The following is a 19,883-nucleotide window of genomic DNA, read 5'->3' on the forward strand; positions in this document are numbered from 1 at the left end:
GTGGTTCAAGCAGAGGTTGCTCAGTCCCTCATGCTCTCCTTTAATTACGGCTTCCACTACACAGCATCTCTGCAACCTGTTGAATGAAACAGGTCTTAGAAGTGGAAGTCCCTCTGTGAGAGCTAATCTGTATTTCACCCAGCAAGGCAAGCGTGTACTTGCATGGCATTTTCTGGCCGGCTCTCTCACCAATCCTCTTGTTATCGCAATTGTACATTTGTGCTATTAACAGTAATCATCCAGGACACGTTCAGCTTACAGCATATAAAACATGGTATCCCGTGGAGACTCCACCAGTACTTAATTTATTTCCTGTGTTTTGTATTCTGTATTATGAAATATTCTGTCGGAGGATGATGTAAGCCCAGAGACTAAAGTAGATCTCACAGTGGAAATATTCCCACCAGACATTTTGGAAAGGTTCCAGTTCTTGTTGCTGTAGCACACGAGACTAAAGCTGAATTATCAACTGCAAATTTGGCAGACGCTCCCACTAGAAATCTGTTACTTTTTATAAGAGACTCAATCTGAAAACGTTTCAGGGGCATAACTTCAGATTTAAACAAAACCTCTCCTGTCTTTCCCCTCTTCATCTCTGTAGAGATGGGCAGCGCACAGCTTTAAAAACAAGTCCCTCATACTGGACAAAAGAACTACATCCACTGGCGACACAGGAATGAACCTGGTCTTGAGGCAAGGGGCGCTGAAGGACGGGGAGGGATATACTTTCACCCTCCACATCACAGACCTCACGACAGGGGAGGAAGGCTTTGCCTCTATCGACCTGCTGCCCAACCAGCCACCCGTCGGAGGGTCCTGCAGGCTGTTTCCCAAAGGACCGCTCAGGGCACTGATGGCAAAGGTGCACTTTGAGTGTACAGGTGAGTGTGCTGGGCACTTGCCAGCCCTCTCTGTTCTTTGTAGGCAAATGCTTCTCCTGCTCAGTAAGTTACCAGCTGCCCTTATTCTCACTGAAGTTTTCTTTTCCCTGAACTCCAGCCCCAGGACACTGTTGGTCAGGCGTGAGTTCAGAAGCGGACCTTTCCATTTCTGTTCCCTAGAGCTTGGACCATGAGCAGTTTTGTGTGATCAAATCAAGGAGCTCTCTAAAATTCATGGCAGGCACTTTTTTTATATATATTTGTCCATGTATTTGAATGGCAGTATCCAGGGCAGGACAGTACTCATGGAAGAAACTGGCGTTTGGGGGCAGGAAAAAGAACATAGATGCTCAAAACTGAGTCACACAGACGTGGGAAGAGCAGAGACAAAGCACTGGGGCCTTCTCTTCCATGTGGGCTGGATGTTCCCATCAGCAGTTACCTTCTCAACCAGCTGCAGAGACAGCAACAAAGAGACCAGCTTTGGAAAAGCGGCCTGGCTGACAGCCTATAGCCTTGGGCCAACGAATAAGTGCCTCTGAAAACCTTATTTCCCCAAATGATTAGTGTTAGAGATTAATGTGTTCTGTGCACAAATGCTGGGAAGCCACGCCGCAGAGGAAATGACGAGCCCTGCTGGTTCTGGGGAGGCTGGTCACCAAAGCGCAGCTTAAGCTGGAGGAGAAACAGAAGTGTGTTCAGCGTGCTGTGACTGTAACTTTGGTACGGGCTACCCAGAGTAATTATGAAATCAGTACATCTTTGGAGCAGTGGGAATTTTAGCTCTGGGTGATTGTTTTTAAGCTGAAGGGAATGCTCAGGACACAGCCCTGCTGATCTGTGTCCAGTGCTGCGAGCCCTGGCACAGCCAGGTCCTCCCAGTCCTTCGGTGGTGCCCACTGGCAAATGCACAGTGAATTTCCCCACTGCCCGGCCCCACAAGATACCCTGTATTTCCCAGGAGCTTCAAGGAAACCTTTGTGCAGGTTCTGTCCTAGAGCCTGAGGGCTGCACCAAGCTCTGCCTAATGTAAGATTTTGCAGGATTGGTGCAGAAACCGTGGCCTTGGATGAGTGCTGCTCTATTCTCACTTTTATTTTATTTGGGAGCTCTTCACAAACCTGTTTAAATGTTACAGGGTACAAACACCCACGCAGAAACCCCTAAACAGCAGGAAAAGAGTGTCAAACCTTTGCATTGCAGGCCTGAAAACATCATCTGGCCTGGTGGAAGCTGCCCCGACTGTGGGCTCCAGGGTGGTGGCAGCAGCCCCCCGGTGCCCTCGCCCCCAGTCACCTCTGTTTGGGTTTGTTTGCAGGCTGGCGGGACACGGAAAACGTGGACGACCCGCTGGTGTACATCCTGCTGGCGTCGCGCCGCCGCGCCGGGCACTACCACGAGTTCTGCGTGTACAAGGGCAGCCGTGCCGAGCACAGCGCCTTCCTGCCCCCGGGCTTCCAGGAGAGCGGCTTCGTCGTGTCCGTGTCAGTCCTCGTCCAGGACCAGCTGGGTGCCACCGTGGTGGCCGTTAACCGGTAAGGCTGGGGGGAGGCTGCCGTGGGGCTGCGCGCCGTGCCAGGGTCCGGCCGAGGCTCCCGAGTCTCAGCATCATGCCTTAACCACCGGGTCCCTTTCCTGAAGGGCTCAGCACATCCTGGGTGAAATGTTCACCTCCTGGACAAGGCCGCTGGCAGGAAGGCAAGGGGAGACTCAGCAAAAGTGAGGCGCTGCTGTCACAGAGAGCTCCACTCTTTGTGGTCATCTCCCAAGGGGGAGACTTTTTCCCAGCAGTTGCGGCTCTCCTGACCTCCCTCTTAATTTTCTGCTGATGTTTTGCTTTTAAGGCACGATGTCGCTTTTTCAGAAGGTCTCTGATGCTCTGTGCTCTGCCACCTTCTGTGCATCAAGAGCTCCCGAAGGAGAATTGGCAGCAGCAAGCACTGGTGCTGCGGGAGGCCTGGTGGCCTGCTGCTGCGAGCCAGGGAGGTGCCGCGTAGCTGAGGTGGAGAGCACGAGCATTGGAACAGGGTGAAAGGCATTGCAGCTCGAGTCTCAGCAGGGCCAGCGCCTTAAAATCCCAGTTACCCCTTCTACAAACACCCCTTGGCTTCCAGTGTGCTCCGTGCAGGCAACAAGTGCCCCTGGGTCCTGGGGAAGCCTCCCGAGCTGGTCTCAGTGCCTCCTGACCCAGCTCTGTGCCTGCTCCTCCTCCGGGCCGATTTGCAGCTCTCCGCACTGTCCGTGCGGTCCCGGCCCCCCGGGGGGGAGCACACAGCCCTGCAGTGCCTGGGGAGGACAATCTGTGACCCAGCTGTTCCTCAGGCCCGAGGGAATGGTGCCAAAAGCAGCGCAGCTCCTCCCAGCACTCTGGTCCTGTTTTTAAGCGCTCTTTACTCTCTGTCCCATTAAACCTGGATTTTCTCCTCTGGGCTCAGCGCACCTGTGTGTGTCCGCAGAGCTGGGCCACCGAGGAGGCAGGCTCAGGTCCCCGAAGTTCCTACATACTGGTGCAAACTGGGCACCAGGGCAGGCATTAGCAATGCTCTCACTGTTGTTTAACCATCTGGTCCCCCCTTATCTTCCTTCCCAGCTTCCCGTTCTGCCCCCAGCCCCGTCTGACAGCATGCACTTCAACCAAACGCCTTTTTTCTTTGGCAGCTCCATGGAAATCGGCTTACCCAGGGGGTTCCCCAGCCTCTCCTACTGGCTCTACAATCAAACTGACACCGTGCTCCAGGGCTTAGTGAAACAGGGGGACCCTCAGCAGGTCATCGAGTACTCCCTGGCCCTCATCACCATCTTAAATGAGGTAAAGCAGCACTCTGCCCAAGAGGGGCCTCCGGAACCCCTTGCGATCGCCAGTAATGTTCTTTGGCCAGGTTTTGTACAGCGATGTAGGGAAATGACTAATGCTACAGTTTTCCATGTAAATCGGCATATGTGCATGGTGGGAGCTGGGCTGGAGTGGTTTTCACGCATCAAAAAGAGAGTAACAGTCTCCAGACACATGATGACCAGAGAAAGCTGAGGGGCTGTAAAATAAAGCAGGGGTCCCAGGGAAGGCAATGGCCAGGGCATCCCCTGTTCAGCTATCATGTTCAGATAGTTTTTCCTCTCAACTGCTAACCTCAAGACTAACCGCTGAATTTAAAAGCAGAAATCTTGGCCCAAATTCCCCCATCTGCCCCATGCTTCCCTTGAAGCCACCCCACTTCATTGCAGCAGGCCTGGAAACTCCCGGTAGCTGCTCAGGTGCTGCCCCGGGTGCGAAGGAGACCTCCTTGTCCTGACTGCTGAGCTGGAAAGCTCTTCTGGCTGCACAAGAGGCTCTTGATCTACAGTGCAGGAGCATCATCCTCCTGGCAGCTTTTGCTTTCACTCCTGTCTAACGTAGGGCCCAGTCCCTCCGTGCGTCTCTGTAGGCAGGGTAGGAGTTTTGGTCTGCAGTCGTGCTTTCCTCCCCCAGAAAAGCCTTCTGCATGCCTGGGCACCAGGCGGGGGTGAGGCCCATGAGCACAGGCACTGTGCTGAGCTGGACAGGGGCTGCACACTGGTGTGCTGCCGAGCTGTCATGTGCGAGGCTGGTAAGTGAATCGCTGAGAGCGCACAGGTGGAAGTGAGGAAGTTCTGCTGGAAACCCAGCTCATTAGATCGCCGTCTGGGGAGAAGAAAAGGCAGGGAGAAGGTGTAGAATGCAGGAGAGGTGCCTTCAGCACAGCTCATTACTCTGAAGCAGCCTGATGTGTTCCCTCACTGCCTGCTTTGATCCCCTCAGTATGAGCGGTCAGAGCTTCTGGAGCCCGAGACTGGGAATGAGTTTGAGCTGCGGACCTGGACTCGCAACAATATCACAGAAACCCTGAACTCGCTGAACGTGAACACGGTGGATGATATCCAGCAGATCTCAGCAGCGCTGGCTCAGTGCACGGTACGTACTTCGTCACCACCTCCTCCCACCTCCTGCCCTTCAGGTGCAGCTTAGGAGCTCTCCAGTTCTTGTTCTGCTTCCCTGCCCCTCTCTGCCCCACACGCACTGCACAAGGACAGGTGTCATTTGTTGATATCGTTAGGGTTTCAGTGGAGATGCCCTAACCATTGTCAGCTCTGCCCCTTGCCACGCCACCGATCTGGCAGGCAGGGGTGAGATGATGCATTCATATGCTGGAAGGCAGCACCTAGGAACTCTGTGCTTCTCCATACCAGCCTTGCTATGGCAGCTTGCTAGCAAGAGGGTTCTTTAACTAGCAGATGAAGACTGTAGGAAAGGCCCCAGCAGGTTAGAGAGACACTGGAATAAGTTGCTGAGGGATGCGCAGCGTCTCCAAGGACAGGCTGGGCTCCACCAGGAGTAACACAAGTAGAGGCAGACCTGCCTTGAGCCAGGGGCCAAAGCCAAGGGCTGATGTTCCTTCCAGCCCTGTACAAGACGAGAAGCACTTCTTTGCTCTGCCGTTGACTGGAAGCGCTGTTTTCCCCGGCCAGCCAGCAGTTTCAGCTCCCTGGTGCTGGGGCTGCTGCCTGTTGGATTGAGGAGTGGTATTATGTGTTTTGTCAGATGGGCAAAGGGAAGAGAGCCCGGTTATATAATGCACTGGGGTTTTGGTGGTCAGCCAGGCTGCTCTGGCATGCCGTTGCTTCCCCGCCCTCCCAAGTCTTTCCTTCTCGGGACAGGAGTCAGGTACCCTGACCTTGGCTGCTCATCGCCCCCCCAGCCAGGTCAGCAACCTTGCTCGCTGGGAACAGGCTCTCATTGAAATCATGGACAGACTACTGCATCCCACCCACAGAGTCCCTGGTCTGCTGCTCCTTCCTCAGCTTCGGCGTCTGTAAACCTCAAAAATCACTTCTGTCTGTTCATCCTTGTTCAGGGATTTGGGGTTCCGCACACCCCGTTCTGATGCCAAAGTGCTTTGTTTCTGTCTCTCACCCTTGCTCTTGCCTTGTGACTTGATCTCACTGTGGAAGCTTAAGTCTAAAAATAGAATTTTTGTTCCATGGGAAAAGGTGATGTCCTAGGATTAGTTTGTGCTCTGGATTGGAATAAAAAGCTTATAAAAAGAGTAATATAGAATTTCCCAAATGGTTCAGAGTTCATAGATAGAACTAGATTTTATTCATATAGAATATGAATCACTATCATATTCACTAGATTCTATTCATATAGAATTCACTTTCCTAAAGCAGTGTCAATCAGTGCTGATACTTTTTGATTTTTCCTACAGGGGAGAGGAAAAATCAGAATGAATTTCTCCTGGAGGGGAAAAAAGCATCTCATTCTTCTTAGTAGGTTCTTTCCTCCTGACCTCCTTGATACCTCAGTCTGCCTTGCTGTCATACAGCGTACATCCTAGCTTCTCATAGCTTACAAATACAAGCAAAACCAGGGGAATTCTAGACCTGCAGACGCTGTTTTAATTCTTCACCAAAACATATGGTGAATCACGTCTGAATCCTGTGATGATTAAAAGAAAAAGATGAATAAGAGCTAGGAACTGGCCCGTGGTAACAGCTTCCATGTGTTGCCTCGGTCCCTCCCATCCAGCCCTCGAGAGCGCTGGGAGCTGCAGGCCGTGGCTGGAACATTCTGTTTCTTGGACACGTCTGGGAGCGGAGGGAGGGACATCCATCATGCCTGAGTGGCAGGATCCCTCCCACAGTTTCCAGGAGTATTTGGACACCGAAGTGGATTCAGTTAGGGCCAGACCTTGCTGCCATTGAAGACAGTTGAGCGTGTGGAGGAATCCTGTGCAGCTCCTCCTGGTTGATTTCTGTAGGAGCAGTGTGTGGGCCCAAGCGGGTGATCCATGAGTTGCAACGCCAGGAGCACGCTTGGTCCTTACGGCCGACTTTCAGGGAATCTGAACGTGCTGCCCTTCGTGGTCCTTTCCAACCCTAACACGTCCTCCATCACCTCTTAGCGTGTCTGCCTGCACGCTGGCAGGTGGGAGCATGAGGGGAGGTGGATGGAAGGCTTCTGGAGACACCCACAAAGTCTTGGCACCTCTCAGTGTGGGCAGAGCAGCCCTGGTCTCTGCGGGTACCTCCTTGGGGCTGGAAAGAGTAAGGATAACTTGGAGAATGAAAGCAGTGTTTGAACGAATGTTCTCGGGTCTTTGTAGGACTGAGCCAGCTGAGTCAGGCTGTGTTTCCCTGTGCAGGTGGTGAGCAAGGAGATGGTCTGCAAGTCCTGCCTGACGAGGACCTTGAACAAGCTGGAGACCATGATGACCATTCTGCAGGGGGAAACGACCCAGGGCACCGTGACCCCGACGGGCATCGCCGACAACATTCTCAACATCACGGGTGGGTTCTGTTCGCGCGGGAGCGGGTGGCGTTTGACCACGCTGCTGTGGGCACAGAGCTCCCTGCTCGGGCTGCTGGACAGCAGCAGGCTGAGGGAAGCTCTGCAGGCTTTCAGCTGGACCAGAGGTTTGGCTCGTGCCTTTTTGAGATGTTAGGGGAATCGTGTCTAAGATGTGGAGCATGGCACCCCCATTGCTTTATTCGTCCTGCACTGTTCCCAGGGTTATCCTGGCTTTGTCAGCTGTCTCTGTGGATATTTAAATATGACAGCTGTTAGTAAACTCTCCAGTACTTCAGGGAATTGTCGTTCTTGTAACGAATGAATAACAGATACGGTTTCCAGATACTCGCCTTCCTGGTTGCATTCTGAGCAGGGTACCAATCTTCACTGGGGCACCCCTGAATACTGGAAATTCCCACCTGGCTACAAGCAGTGACACCTTCTTTGCACTACTCATTATACATTTCTGAGTGTTTTTCACTATATGATGCAAAACCTTGGTAACATGTTTGTTTTATCCGTTCCTTCCCTGTTTCCCAATCTGCTGTTCCTGTCACCTCACAGGGGGAAAATAAAGCCTGTTGTGATTAAGTCCTCATCACCAAACGTTGTAGATGAGTCCAGACATGGCAGGAAGAGTTGACAGCTCTATTTTCAGCTCAGGGCTACTGAACGCTTCCAGCATGGAAGGTCACATGTATGCAGTGCAGAGTTACAGTGAGAAAACAGCAAGGAAAGGCCTGTCTGATTGTTTTGGGAAGGTGTCAGATGTTACCTAGTCGTTAGTAGTTATCTAGACTATTTACCAGTTCCTCTGTTTGCTTTTTCATTTCTCTCCTGACAGGTGACTTAATCCACCTCGTCAATACGGTTTCACAAGAGTCCAAGCCCCAGGAACTGCTTGCTGATTCCCACAATCTGCTGCTGGCTCCCAAAGCCTACAACCTGTCTTCCAGCCTGATGCGCATCCTCATGAAGTCTCGAGTGCTGAATGAAGAGCCCCTTGAGCTGGTGGGAGGAGAAATTAAGGCCACAGGCAAAAGATCTGATCCCTTTAACTTGCTTTGCTATGAGAACACGCCAAACTGCCAGTTCTCCATCCCCCAGGCTTTCAACACCACCCTTTCCAACTTGACCGACGTTATTCAAGTCATGTTCCAAGTGGACTCCAATCCATTCCCGTTCGGTTACATCAGCAACTACACCGTGTCCACGAAGGTGGCCTCCATGGAGTTCCAGACCCACAACGGAGTGCAGATCCCCATTGGCAGCCTGGACTCGGAGAAAGCCATCACCGTGATGGTGTCAAACAACACGGACGCTGACAATCTCGCTGCTGGCACCGAAGTCATCGAGGCAAGAACGTCTGTGAACCTCATCGTGACCATGGAGAGCAACAATCGAGAAGCAGGGCTGCACTTCAGGCTCACCTACAAAGTCCTGAACGGTAGCTCAGAGCCAGCTCCCCGTGCTTTTTGCTGTTTCTTCCCGTGGGTGGGGAGGGCTGGGTTGGAGGCACAGGACAGCTGTGTCAGGGGATGTGTTTGGGAGCACATCTCGGGACAGCAAGTCCCGTACTGCACTGCTGAGGTTCCAGCTGTCATGGGCATTATCCAACCCCGCTGCAAGCCTTGTCTGATTCTGACACTGAGAAGCCTTTTGCTTTTCCCAGCAAAACGTGGTTTCTGTGAGCCGTGTTAGCACTGCAGGCAGTTTGTCCCGTCTCTGGACCAGGTACACTGGTATCCAGAGCCTCCTGCTCAGGAATCCTCCGAGCTGCAGGCAGAGTGCAGGCAGGAAAAGCATCTCTCCCAGCTCTGCGTTCCTGACACTCCACCCTGAGCATCCACTGCTGGCAGCGGCCGTGTGGCTGAGCTCTCCCTGGTGTTTATAAAGTACTTTCTGTTCTTTCTCTCTCTCCCCGTGCAGATCACTACGTCGCGAGCGAGCCTGAGCCGTTCATCATGGCCTATCTCCACCATGAACCAGAGCCCAACGAGTACAACTGCACTGCCTCCAAGAAAATCAGCCTGGAGGCCCTGTCTGGAGATGACCACAAGCTCTACACCTTCTTCACCTCGCCACTGTAAGAGCACCCTCCCTTGTGATCCCTGCCGCTGTCCCGTGGACGTACACGAGGGATTCCCAGAGCTTTGCCATGGCTAATGCCAGGCTGCCGCGGGCTGCTGTGCATGTGGGCTTCGGAGCCAAGCTCTCTTCTTTTTGTCAGAGCAGTCTTCTTGTAACTTCAGTCGCTGACTTGCTGCCTTTCCCAGGAGTGTGTGTGTTCATGCCTCCTGTTATTTATGAGCTGTTCCTAGGCGTTATCTGAGAAGAAAGACGGGCAGCTTGGGAATAGGCGGGGCAGGAGTGGAGCCACTGTTGTGTAAGTTGACACAACTTCCATGGCTTTTGGTAACAGCACGCTCAAAGAGGAATTAATCCTCCTAATGAGCGAGTCTGCTCCCAGCCAAGAACTGAAGTTGCTCTGGAAGAGTCGTGGGGGTCAGTGGGACACAGGGAAGGGCGGGCGGGAGAGCTATGTAAGGCTGCCTGCACAGAGAAGAGAGGGGGGCAGGCAATGCAGTGCTCCCAGGTACTGAAATAATGCAAAGAGAGAAGAATTCAAGGGGTCTGTAGAGCCCCAGAACTTCTGCACAGAGGGCTGTGCAGATTATACCATGTTCACCGGGCCTTTCTTTCTCCTCCTGTGTGCTTACCTGTCCCTGCAGGGGGGTGATTTCCGTGGGCACACATCCGTCACACTGGGGTTTGTGTCTCTTCAGCCCATGGGTACTAATGTCTTGCTGTCTTGCCCTTTCCAGAACGGATGACACCATCCAGAAGTATTACTTCAACATCACCAACCATTTCAGCTGGTCCCCGGTGGAGGTGACCCTGGGGCTGTACACGTCCCTGTGCCAGTACTTCAGCGAGCAGGAGAGGCGGTGGAAGACAGAAGGCATCGTCCCGCTCGAGGAGACCAGGCCAGACCAGGCTGTGTGCTTAACCCAGCACCTCACCGCCTTCGGGGCCAGCCTCTTTGTGCCCCCAAACTCTGTCCAGTTCATCTTCCCTGTGAGTAGAACAAAGCAGAGGCTGTGTGACGTTGTCACTTCTGAACAACCTGTGGTCACCTAGAGGTCTTGGGCTCCTGCTGGCGTTCACGTTCGGGCTGGGTGGTGGCTGGCAGACCAGCACCCGTACCCGCGTACCTTTGGGAGCCGCAGACAAGCACAGAGGGGCTGTGTCCCCTGGGCATGAGTCCTGGCTGCTGATGCTAAAAGCAGACGTTTGCAGATGGCTTTATTCCCCAGTCTGAATACGTCGCAGTGTGCTCACCTCTTTCATGAGATGCCAAATGCTCCTCCCAGCTGTCAGAGCATTGTTTTATCCCAGAGAGCTTGCACCTGCCAGCTGCTCCCTGGCTCCCGGGAGCAACTGGGGCTCCTTCCAGCTCCGTCGCTGTGCCGTAGGTGGGAGCAGAGAGCTCTCTGCAGCTGCTGCTGTCTGCTCTGCAGGGGCTGCGAGCGAGTGAGCCCTGAGCACGGTGTGAGCAGGGACAGGTCTCTGGTTGCACGTGGTGTTGTGAGTGATGCTTGTAGCCAGCAAGGAGGCAGCACAGCCCCCAGGGAGCAGCGGGGTCCTCCTGAGGAAAGACAGTGTCTTTCAACATGGCTCTTTTTTTCCAGGCTCCAGGCCCTGGCCTCAACTACATCGTTCTGCTGACGTGCGCCGTCTGCTTTGTGACCTACTCGGTGGCCGCGCTGATTGTGCACAAGCTGGACATGATTGACATCAACCGCGTCGGGGTGATTCCCTTCTGCGGGAAGAACGGGCTGTATAAATACGAGATCCTGGTGAAAACTGGCTGGGGCAGAGGATCAGGTTAGCCCACAGACCCCTCCCGTGCTTGACTGCTAGGGTGACATCTGTGCAGCTCCCTGAGAGCTCCCCTCAGCACATCCTGCACCAAATGTTCCCTGGCAGAGCCCAGAGCCCAGCTGTCATGTGAAGGAGCACCAAGCGGTCAGCTCAGGGCCTCCCCACAGCATTCAGATGTTTTTGTGTGTGTGATGATGGAGCCGGTCAAGAGCCAGGAGAAAAGCGTGCTGCCTCACCTCTTGCTGTAGGGTGCACCTGCTGCTAGGGGGAGCCACCCGGTACAGAGATACCTGCAGGAGCAGCTGGGAGGCAGCGGTTGTGCATCACTGCTGAAGCTCCCCTGCTCCAGATCCCTGAAAGGATCATCCTTTCCTGCGGAAGCACCCAGGCCTTGTGGGCACTGTAGATTGATCATTTTGCTGTCCACCCCCATCCATCGCTTCGTTCTCCCTGCTGAATCTTTCCTAGCAGCATGAAGGCAGAAAGCTTGGCTTTCTGATCTGGGGCTGGGTTTGTAGCTTGAGCTGCCAGAAATATCATCCCAAGCCTGGAAAACGCAGGGAGCTGGGATGTGGGAGCTCTGAGCAACGGTGGAGGTAGGATGCCATCATGTCACTGCTAGAGGCATGTTCCCATTGATCGTAGTGTAACCACTGGTTTCACTGGGAGCTGCTGTGTTCCGAAGTCACCCCAAGGACCATCCAGGTTGAGCAGGTGGACTGGGGAGCATCTGGCAATGGGTACCGGAGAGAAGTCAAAGCAAACAAGTCTTCTGACTGTCTGATGGAAAAAACATCCAGAATAAACGTCTCCTCCCAGTAGGGTGTTGGCAAGTCAAGGAATTCCAGATTCAGTCCCCTCCAAAGTGGAAAACCACGAGTATGCCAAGGAGCATGCACCAGGCCAGTCTGAGCAGCTGCCCTGCAGGTTGTGTGTAACACCGTCCCGGGGCGTGGGACAGCTGTTGAGGGCATTTCTTCCTACCAGGTCCCCAGGTGGCCACTCTGAAGGACCAAGGAACCTGGCCCCACGTCCCTGGCAGGAAGGCAGGGCTGGGAACAGCTCCACCTTGGGTGAACTTCCCTAACCAAGCCCCGTTAACCCTGCCAGGTACCACAGCGCACGTGGGGATCGCCCTGTACGGCGTGGACAACAAAAGTGGGCACAGGCACCTGGATGGGGAAAACGCCTTCCACCGCAACAGCCTTGACGTGTTTCAGATCGCCACGGAGCGGAACCTGGGCAGCATCTGGCGCATCCGCATTTGGCACGACAACAAAGGTGGGGCAGGAGCAGGCATGGGGGGCTGAGGCTGCCATCGGGCATCGCAGGCTCACACAGGGGATGTCTGGTGCGAAACACATCTCTTTATCCCTTAACCCTTAGGACTCAGCCCCTCGTGGTACCTGCAGCACGTCATCGTGCGGGACCTGCAGAGCAGCAAGAGCTACTTCTTCCTGGTGAACGACTGGCTGTCCGTGGAGAGCGAAGAGAACGACGGCATGGTGGAGAAAGAGGTTTATGCTGCCAGTGAGTGCTCAGCTCCTGGGCGCAGGGCAGGGAGGCTGGGCAGCGCGGCAGCTCCCATTGCACCGAGGAAGGGCTCGTGCAGGAGACTGTGCAGAGAGACCGCAGAGCCTGCGCGCTGCTACTGTCTCACTGATGATTTGCACAGCCAGATGCTTTGCTGGGTCCTTTGTGCTAGAGGACAAGGCATAGCTGGGATCCAGCTTTGCAAAAAGGTCTGCGTAGGTGCAGTGGGGATACTCTTTGAATATCAGCCTGCAAGGGGGGACTGTGCCAGCCCCAGCTGGGTACCCTCTCCTGTGCTGCTGACCCTGAAAGTCTCTCTTTGTGCTCAGGTGAGACGGAGCTGAGGAGCTTCTCCCGGATCTTCATAGCAGAGCTGCAGCGAGGATTCTTCGAGAAGCACGTCTGGCTGTCCATGTGGGACCGCCCGCCTCGCAGCCGCTTCACCCGTGTCCAGAGGGCCACCTGCTGCTCCCTCCTCGTCTTCCTCTTCCTCTGTGCCAATGCCGTGTGGTACGGCATGGTGGGGAACGTACACCTCAGGTGCGCTGTGCTCTGCCCAGTCCCTGACCTCCTCCTCCTGTGCTTCCCCTTAGGTGGGGCAGGACAGACCTTAGGTCTGCTGCAAACAGCTGCCTTGCTTGTGGACTTGAGCCTGCCCTGCCCCTTGCAAAGAATTTGGGATCAGGACACGGGTCGTGGAGGACCAAGGAGAGCCTGATCAGCTTTTCCCCTTGCCCAGTTTTGCTGTGCCATCTGTTAGCACAGCCTGTGCCCCATTTCTTTCCCTGCACGCCTGAAATACCCAGTTGTGCTCTTCTGTCTTACTCTCTGCTTGGCTGGCAACCCTGAGTGCGCCTGCTAACACCCACTTCTGATCTCTCCCGGTTCTCTCCAGCAACGGAGCCATTTCCAACCTGGTGCCTGTTAACGTGGACACCGTGGCTGTCGGTCTGGTGTCCAGCGTGGTGGTCTACCCTCTCTACTTGGTCATTTTATTTCTCTTCCGGATGGCTCGTGGCAAGGTAATAAGGAGTAGCTGCTGGCTGCCCAAATGGGTGTGCTCGTCTGGTTTGCTCATCTGGGGCTATGTTCTGCCCTTGGTGGTATATCCCTTCTTCAGCTCGTTGTCTCCCTGCTGCCCTTCTGCACTGCCCTGCCTCATGGCCGCAGCCTGGGAAGTAGCAGGGCTCTGGCCCCCTGTTGAGCAGGGAGCAGCCCCTGGCTTTATTTAGAGGGACAGATCACTGTCATACACATCTGCTGGGTGATACTGGGTGCTGGCAGTGCCCAGACAGACACCAAAAGGATAGGTTCTAAAAGCTATTTAGGCACGCACTTCATCTTGATTTTGGTAGGTGGTAAGTACCCAAATGCCACTGAAAGGTGTGACCCTCCGCTGCTTTGGTAGGAGCTTGAGAGAAGCTCAGTCGAGCATTCCTAATGAAATACCTGCCCTGGGTACAAATTCAGCTGCCTGAACAGAGCTGTGGTTAGGCAGCTGTGGAAGGATTAGCTGGGGATTTAATGACTAGTTACACACAATTAACAGCCTCATTAAGTACTGCAGCCAGCTGCTCAGTGACTGATGAGCAGCAAATGTGTCTGATATTTCTTTTTCCTATAAGCACTCCCTGCTTCTGCAGGAAATTGTAAACCCCTGCAGCTTTTAGGGAACTTGTAGGGGGTGCAGCCCAGAGGGTACTGGGCTGTGGGATGGTGCCCAAGGCAGCTGGGAGGCAGGGAAGGATGTGCCTGTTCTCAGCCCCACCGGGCACATTGTCACCTCTGCTCCTCGAGTTCTGCTCAAGCCTTCCTGTCTCCTGCAGGTCTCCATCAACCACACGCTGACTCACTCCGACCAGCAGTCCCTGGAGATCGACAACTACCTGGACTCCTCGATCCTCGACAGCTCCTTCCCCACCTTCCCTGGGCTGCGGGCAGAGGTAAGCTGCTTCGTGCCTGGAAGCCACGCGGGCTCTGTGGGCTCTCCCCGCACAGCTGCATCCACCGCCGTCAGTGCCAGGACTAAGGCACTCGTGCCACTGGACAGCACTGGTGGTGGGGAGAGCCACAGCCTTTTGTCTCTGCATACCTGCTGTTCCGGCCAGGCAGCAGCCAGTGTGACATCCCTGAAATGCCTCCTCTTCCTCCACAGGCCTTCTCTGAGCAAACCAAAACAGATCTGTTCTTGGAGGATTCCAAAAGGTAAGTGGGCTTCTGGGGATGGAACAAGTAGGATTTCAATTTTGTTTTCTTCTTCTTGTCTCCCGCAAATTATGTCTTCCTTATCAGGGCTGCAGGCTAGCACATGTGAAACTTGACGTTTCACAGCTTATGTACTGTTTTGGGTGGGAGAACGGAGGGCCTTCAAAGGCCGGCTGCCCGCAGGCAGTGGAGCTCTGCTGGCCTGTGGTTTACCAGAGCCGGTAACTCCTTGTTGCCAGGGGGTGGGAGGTAGCTTTGTTCTGAGCAGTCACGCAGAGCCCTGCGGATCTCAGCCCAGCCGCGTGCGGGCAGATGGGGCTGTGCTCCCGCAGCTCTTCCCCTGCCAGGCAGGCCTGCATGCTAGCGCCGTGCCTTCCTCGTGCTCCCCATTCTGCTGACCGCACACCGCGCTCTGTTCTCCCGCAGCCTCGTGCGGTGGCCCTCCAGCGAGGCCCTGCTCAGCTGGCCAGACCTCCTCAGCGACCCCTCCATCATGGGCAACACCATCCAGAAGCTGAAGAGAGGCCGGGCCAGCCGCCACCTGGGGCTGGAGGCCCCGCTAGCGGCTGAGGAGGACAGCCTGTCGCTTGGCGTTCACCAGGGGCAGCCGCGATACTTCTCTGCCTCAGGTGGGTGCGAGCAGCGCTGCTCTGTGCCGGGGCTGGAGTGCTGCGGGGAGGTGCGGGAGAAGTGGTCTGGTGCTTGGGAGCTCCAGGGAAGCAGAATAGCAGAGCTTGCCACCAGGCTGGCTTCAATTTGCAAGGCAGAATAAGGGGATCGCATCTTTTAATGGGGATTTCAGAACCCTCCCGGGGCGGGGGTCTGCGTGCTGTGCTCCTGCTGATGCCCTGTGCTCTGTTTCCCCAGATGAGGACCTCATACGGCAGATCCTAGCAGACGGAGCTAGTGGCATCTCGCACTCCCAGGACCTGGGGCCGTACATGAGGGCTGAAACGGATCTGATCTCAGGCCTGTAAGTACGGGGGGAGTGGAGTTCCCCCCCACAAGGCAGGCGGAGCCGGTGTCTCCTGTCCTTGCCCTTGCTGGTGTTGTGCCTGCCAGCTCTGCTGCACGCAGCCACAGCGAGCTGAGCTGGGCTTCGTGGCATTGCGAAGCCCCGGGACAGCCTTGTCACGCAGTCACTGTGATGCCTGCAGCCTCCACAGCCTGGGCTCCGGGAGGGCTCTGCGTCCCTTCCAGGAGCCACCTGGAATATCCCCTAAAGCCCTGGCTGGAGAAATGTCTCCAGAGCTTCGTGGGCTGCTGCTGAAGTGCCAGGGAGGCACTTCGGGGAGGGGGTTTGAATCCCCGGTGTGTTACCGTGCCCAGAGCACCCTGCGTTGGGGCGCTGGCACTGCCTGCTCAGGCTGGCAGCTCACAGCCAGATAGCCAGCACAAAGCAGCAGGGCGAGGGAGGAGAAAGTCTTCCAGCCCTCTGCAAAAGGCAGAACAGTGTCAGTGCACTGGCAGCCTGAGCCTGCTGCCGTACAAAATGCCTCTGCCTGGCCCAGGCTGACGCCGCAGCACCCGCACAGCTCACCGACAGCACCCCTTTGCCTCGGCAGCTCCAGCGTGTTCGGGGAGAAGGTGGAGACTGTCATGATGCAGAAGCTGAACGACAAAGGCCAGGGCATGGCAGCCCCTCCCCGGGAAGTGAGCAGGTCGGCCAAGTCGACGTGGACAGGTACCAGGGCTGTGCCCAGCGGCAGCACCGTGGGCCCTCGGGGACGGGCAGGGGCCTTTGGGGACGGTCGGGGGCCTTGGCACACAGCACGGCTGTGAGGAACAGGCAGGTAAGCAGAGCGTTAGGAGAGGCTGCTCCCAGCAGGGGTGCGTTTGCTGTTTCCTGCCAGTTTGGGGGCCTGAATCGAGCAGACCCCAGGACACCATTCGTTCTGTCGTATCCCCTGCCATACACCCTGGGGAAGCTCAGCTCGCAGCTTCCCCGGTTCCTCTGCTCCCTGCAGCTCCCTGCAGCCACCAATTCCTTCATTCATCTAGCACAAGGATGCAGAGCGAGGGTCTCTGTATGTAGCCTGGGGGAAAAAGGAGCCAAATGCCAACAAAAGTTCAAACCAACCAACAAAGCAGAGGAGAAGAGGTGCTTCCTACAGGACCGTGCGACACAGCAGCCAGCCAGCTGGGGCCGCACGAGCGGGATGTCAGGCCTGGGGGGTGGGAAGTGCCAGGCTGCCCTGCACAGGTCCCATGGAGAAGCTAAGCACCAGTTCTGGTAGTGAGCTCTTGGCTTCCCGAGGCACAGCCTCCTTAGGACAGGCTGCAGCAGAGAGAATTGGACACGGCAGTAAATCCTCCTGGATCTGCTAAAATCCCTCCGTTCGTCAGCTTGATGAATGGCCGTAGTATCTTTATGCCGGCACTGGTTCAGATGGGTGGGTGAAAGAAGCTGTGCCCGAGCAAGCCCCAGGGCAGGGTGGCTTGGCAGTCTGAAGCCGCTGTGACAGATCTGTGTGGCTTTTCACAGGTCTTGACCCACAGCACTTCCAGGCAGGCCGGGCATGCCCTGTTTCCTGGGGCTCTAATGGAAAGCAGGGAGCTGATCCCACTGCCAAGGCAGGATCCCATCTCCTGCTGCCCACCCTGCTGCTGCAGATGGGAGGCTGCTGTGCTGGGCTGGCTGTGGTTCAGGCTGCTGTCCCTGTTCGTGCTTAGTGGGAGATGTCTGGGACAATCCCTCCAAACTCTCCCGGGGCTGGCGGTTCTCTGCTGCGATGAGGGATGTGCTCAGCCCTTCCTGTGCCCGCTGGGGCCCTTTAGCAGTGACGGTTGCTCTCGTTTCTTCTCCCTCCAGTCACAGACCAAACATTCAGGAAGCGCCTGCTGCCCCCCTGGTGCTCCTATCTGGCTCATGGTATCAGTCTCTTCCTCTTTGCCACCTCCACGGGGGTCTCCGTGTGGATTGGGGTAGGCTTTTCCTCCAGCGTCGCCCTCATGTGGCTTATCTCAGGGATATTCAGCTTCCTGGCATCCTTCTTGGTCTGGGAGCCCCTGAAGGTAAGGACAACAAAAGGGAGGACACGAGCACTTATCTGTATGTGTGCACATATTAGCTGTAATTAACATCTTGTCCAGGTACTAATTAAGTCTTTATCAGACACAGGGGACTGAATTCTGCAGAGGGGGGAGGGTGGGCACGATAGCAGCGTTAGGGGCGGCAGGGCTGGTGGCAATTCGTTTAACAGGCAGTCTGGCTGCTCCACAAAGTGGTGCTGAGCTGTCGTGCCTGTCGCTGAAGGGCAAACAGGAGCTGCTGCCCAGTGGTTCTGGCGGCACAGCTCTGCTCTGCGAGCCCACAACGTGCTGGTGTCCCCAGGTGCTGCTGGAAGCCCTCTATTTCTCACTGGTTGCCAAGCGCTTGCACCCAGAGGAAGACGACACCTTGGTGGAGCACCCGTTTGTTGAGCACGTTTCTGAGAAGATCAGCAAAGTCCGACCCCCGCAGGGATTTGCCCTTTTCCAGGCCAAGGAGGAGGCCAGGAAGGTCAAGCTGCTGCACAGGATGCTGAAGGTAAGGCCCTGATGCCCGGGGTGAGCAGAGGTAGAGCGCTGGCTCCAGCAGCTGAGCTCCGTCCTTGTGTGGGTCCTCCCAGTCCACCTGTGACCTCCTGAGCTAGCAGACGCAGGTGTCCAGTCCCTGCCTCAGTTTTCCCATCTTTAGAAGTCAGACAGTGACGTTCATCTTCTCTGTGAATATCTGAGGTGTCCGGACAGCAGAACTGTAAGGGGGCGGCCGTGTGTCCTCGATTTGGAGCAGCTGGTGTGTTTGTCTCTGTAACTCGGGTGTCTGAGGCTAGGGCAAGGTGTGCAGCATCAACTTGCACAAAGAAAATTAATTAACGGGGTCTTGTGAAACATAACAAGTCCCCGCCTAGGAGCAGAAGTCTCAGTTTCTTTGTAGATCATTCAGTACTTACCTTCCACGCTGGTGCTGGGAATACACGGCTGCTTTAGAGCATCCAGCTACTGTTAACTGAGTGCCATTCCTTTAAAGAAGGGAAACTCCTGTACCTGCTTTTATAAACCGAGCTGCCAGCTACAGCAGCTGCTGCAGGGAGGTTGTGCAGTGCGTGTCAGTGGTGCTGGGCTGGCCGCTCTGAGGGGAGGAAAAAAAAAAGCCTGTGGCCTGGGTTTTGTTTTAAACTGCTTCCCACGTGGGAATTACCAGCACGCTCTGGGGCCTGATCCTGCTGCAATCAGTGGAAGGCATTGATTCCTGCAGGATCAGGACTGGGACCTGACCTCATCCTGCTGTTGGGTACAACCTCTTTCTGCTCTCTGCTTGCCAGAACTTCCTCATCTACATGATGTTCTTGCTGGTGATCCTGCTTACCAACTACGGAGATGCCACCCGCAACAGCAGGGCCTTCCTCCTGCAGAGCTCCATCAAGCAGCAGCTGGGCAGCAGCGAATTCCTCCGCATCAAGAGGTAACTGCAGAGAGCCTGGGCTGGGGAGGGCTGAGCGATCCCCTCCTCAGGGTGCTCTGATGGCCAGCCAGCAGGGCGAGGGGGGCAGGTACCTGCCAGTCCCTTCCAGGCCTCCAGGATTTCCCTGGGGGTCAGCATCGAGTGGATTCATTCACCTTTGGGTCTTGCCCATCAAAAAACCGTTCTCACCCACCTGGAGCACCGCTCACAGAGCGGGTGCAGGAACTGCCCTGCCGGCTGGCCGGCCACGTGGAGGAGAGCAGCCCAGTTACCTGCAGCCCAGTTACCTGCCCAAAACGCAGCTCCTCCCCTCCACGTGGAACCCAGACATTCGGATCACGGCTGAGACCTGCAGACACTGCCCCAGCAGAGCTGCTCCAGGAGCTTTGCCTCTCACAGCCGTTCCCTTTTGCAGGTCGGATCAGTTTTGGGTCTGGATGTCGCAGGTGTTCCTCCCGTACCTCTACAACAACCGCTCGGGTCAGGAGAGCCACAGCACCACGCTGGGGGCGGCCCGGCTGCGCCAGCTCCGGCTGCAGGAAGGTAGGGGGGCAGCAGCCTGGGGCCCCGCTGTCACCTGCTGGGGGGGTGGCACTGCCTGGAGGGTGAAACGGCTGGGTCTGGATGC

The 19,883-nt window shown here is 55.6% G+C and overlaps 1 protein-coding gene across 1 annotated transcript in view; it reads left to right on the forward strand.

The window, feature by feature from the left end:
• The window catches only part of PKD1 (polycystin 1, transient receptor potential channel interacting), an 88,723-nt gene that overhangs the window by 61,062 nt on the left and 7,778 nt on the right, over positions 1-19,883 (forward strand). The window contains exons 18-39 of the mRNA XM_083800147.1: positions 602-881; positions 2,200-2,416; positions 3,540-3,690; positions 4,657-4,809; positions 7,040-7,184; positions 8,030-8,632; positions 9,115-9,271; positions 10,011-10,263; positions 10,878-11,073; positions 12,181-12,351; positions 12,457-12,600; positions 12,933-13,143; positions 13,499-13,625; positions 14,430-14,546; positions 14,759-14,808; positions 15,235-15,437; positions 15,676-15,781; positions 16,374-16,492; positions 17,621-17,823; positions 18,143-18,337; positions 19,116-19,255; positions 19,671-19,798. Coding sequence (XP_083656273.1) covers positions 602-881; positions 2,200-2,416; positions 3,540-3,690; positions 4,657-4,809; positions 7,040-7,184; positions 8,030-8,632; positions 9,115-9,271; positions 10,011-10,263; positions 10,878-11,073; positions 12,181-12,351; positions 12,457-12,600; positions 12,933-13,143; positions 13,499-13,625; positions 14,430-14,546; positions 14,759-14,808; positions 15,235-15,437; positions 15,676-15,781; positions 16,374-16,492; positions 17,621-17,823; positions 18,143-18,337; positions 19,116-19,255; positions 19,671-19,798 — 4,069 coding nt within the window. The remainder of the gene's footprint in view (positions 1-601; positions 882-2,199; positions 2,417-3,539; positions 3,691-4,656; positions 4,810-7,039; positions 7,185-8,029; positions 8,633-9,114; positions 9,272-10,010; positions 10,264-10,877; positions 11,074-12,180; positions 12,352-12,456; positions 12,601-12,932; positions 13,144-13,498; positions 13,626-14,429; positions 14,547-14,758; positions 14,809-15,234; positions 15,438-15,675; positions 15,782-16,373; positions 16,493-17,620; positions 17,824-18,142; positions 18,338-19,115; positions 19,256-19,670; positions 19,799-19,883) is intronic.

The sequence above is a fragment of the Anser anser genome, assembly GCF_964211835.1.
Source record: "Anser anser genome assembly, chromosome: 15".
Lineage (NCBI taxonomy): Eukaryota > Metazoa > Chordata > Aves > Anseriformes > Anatidae > Anser > Anser anser.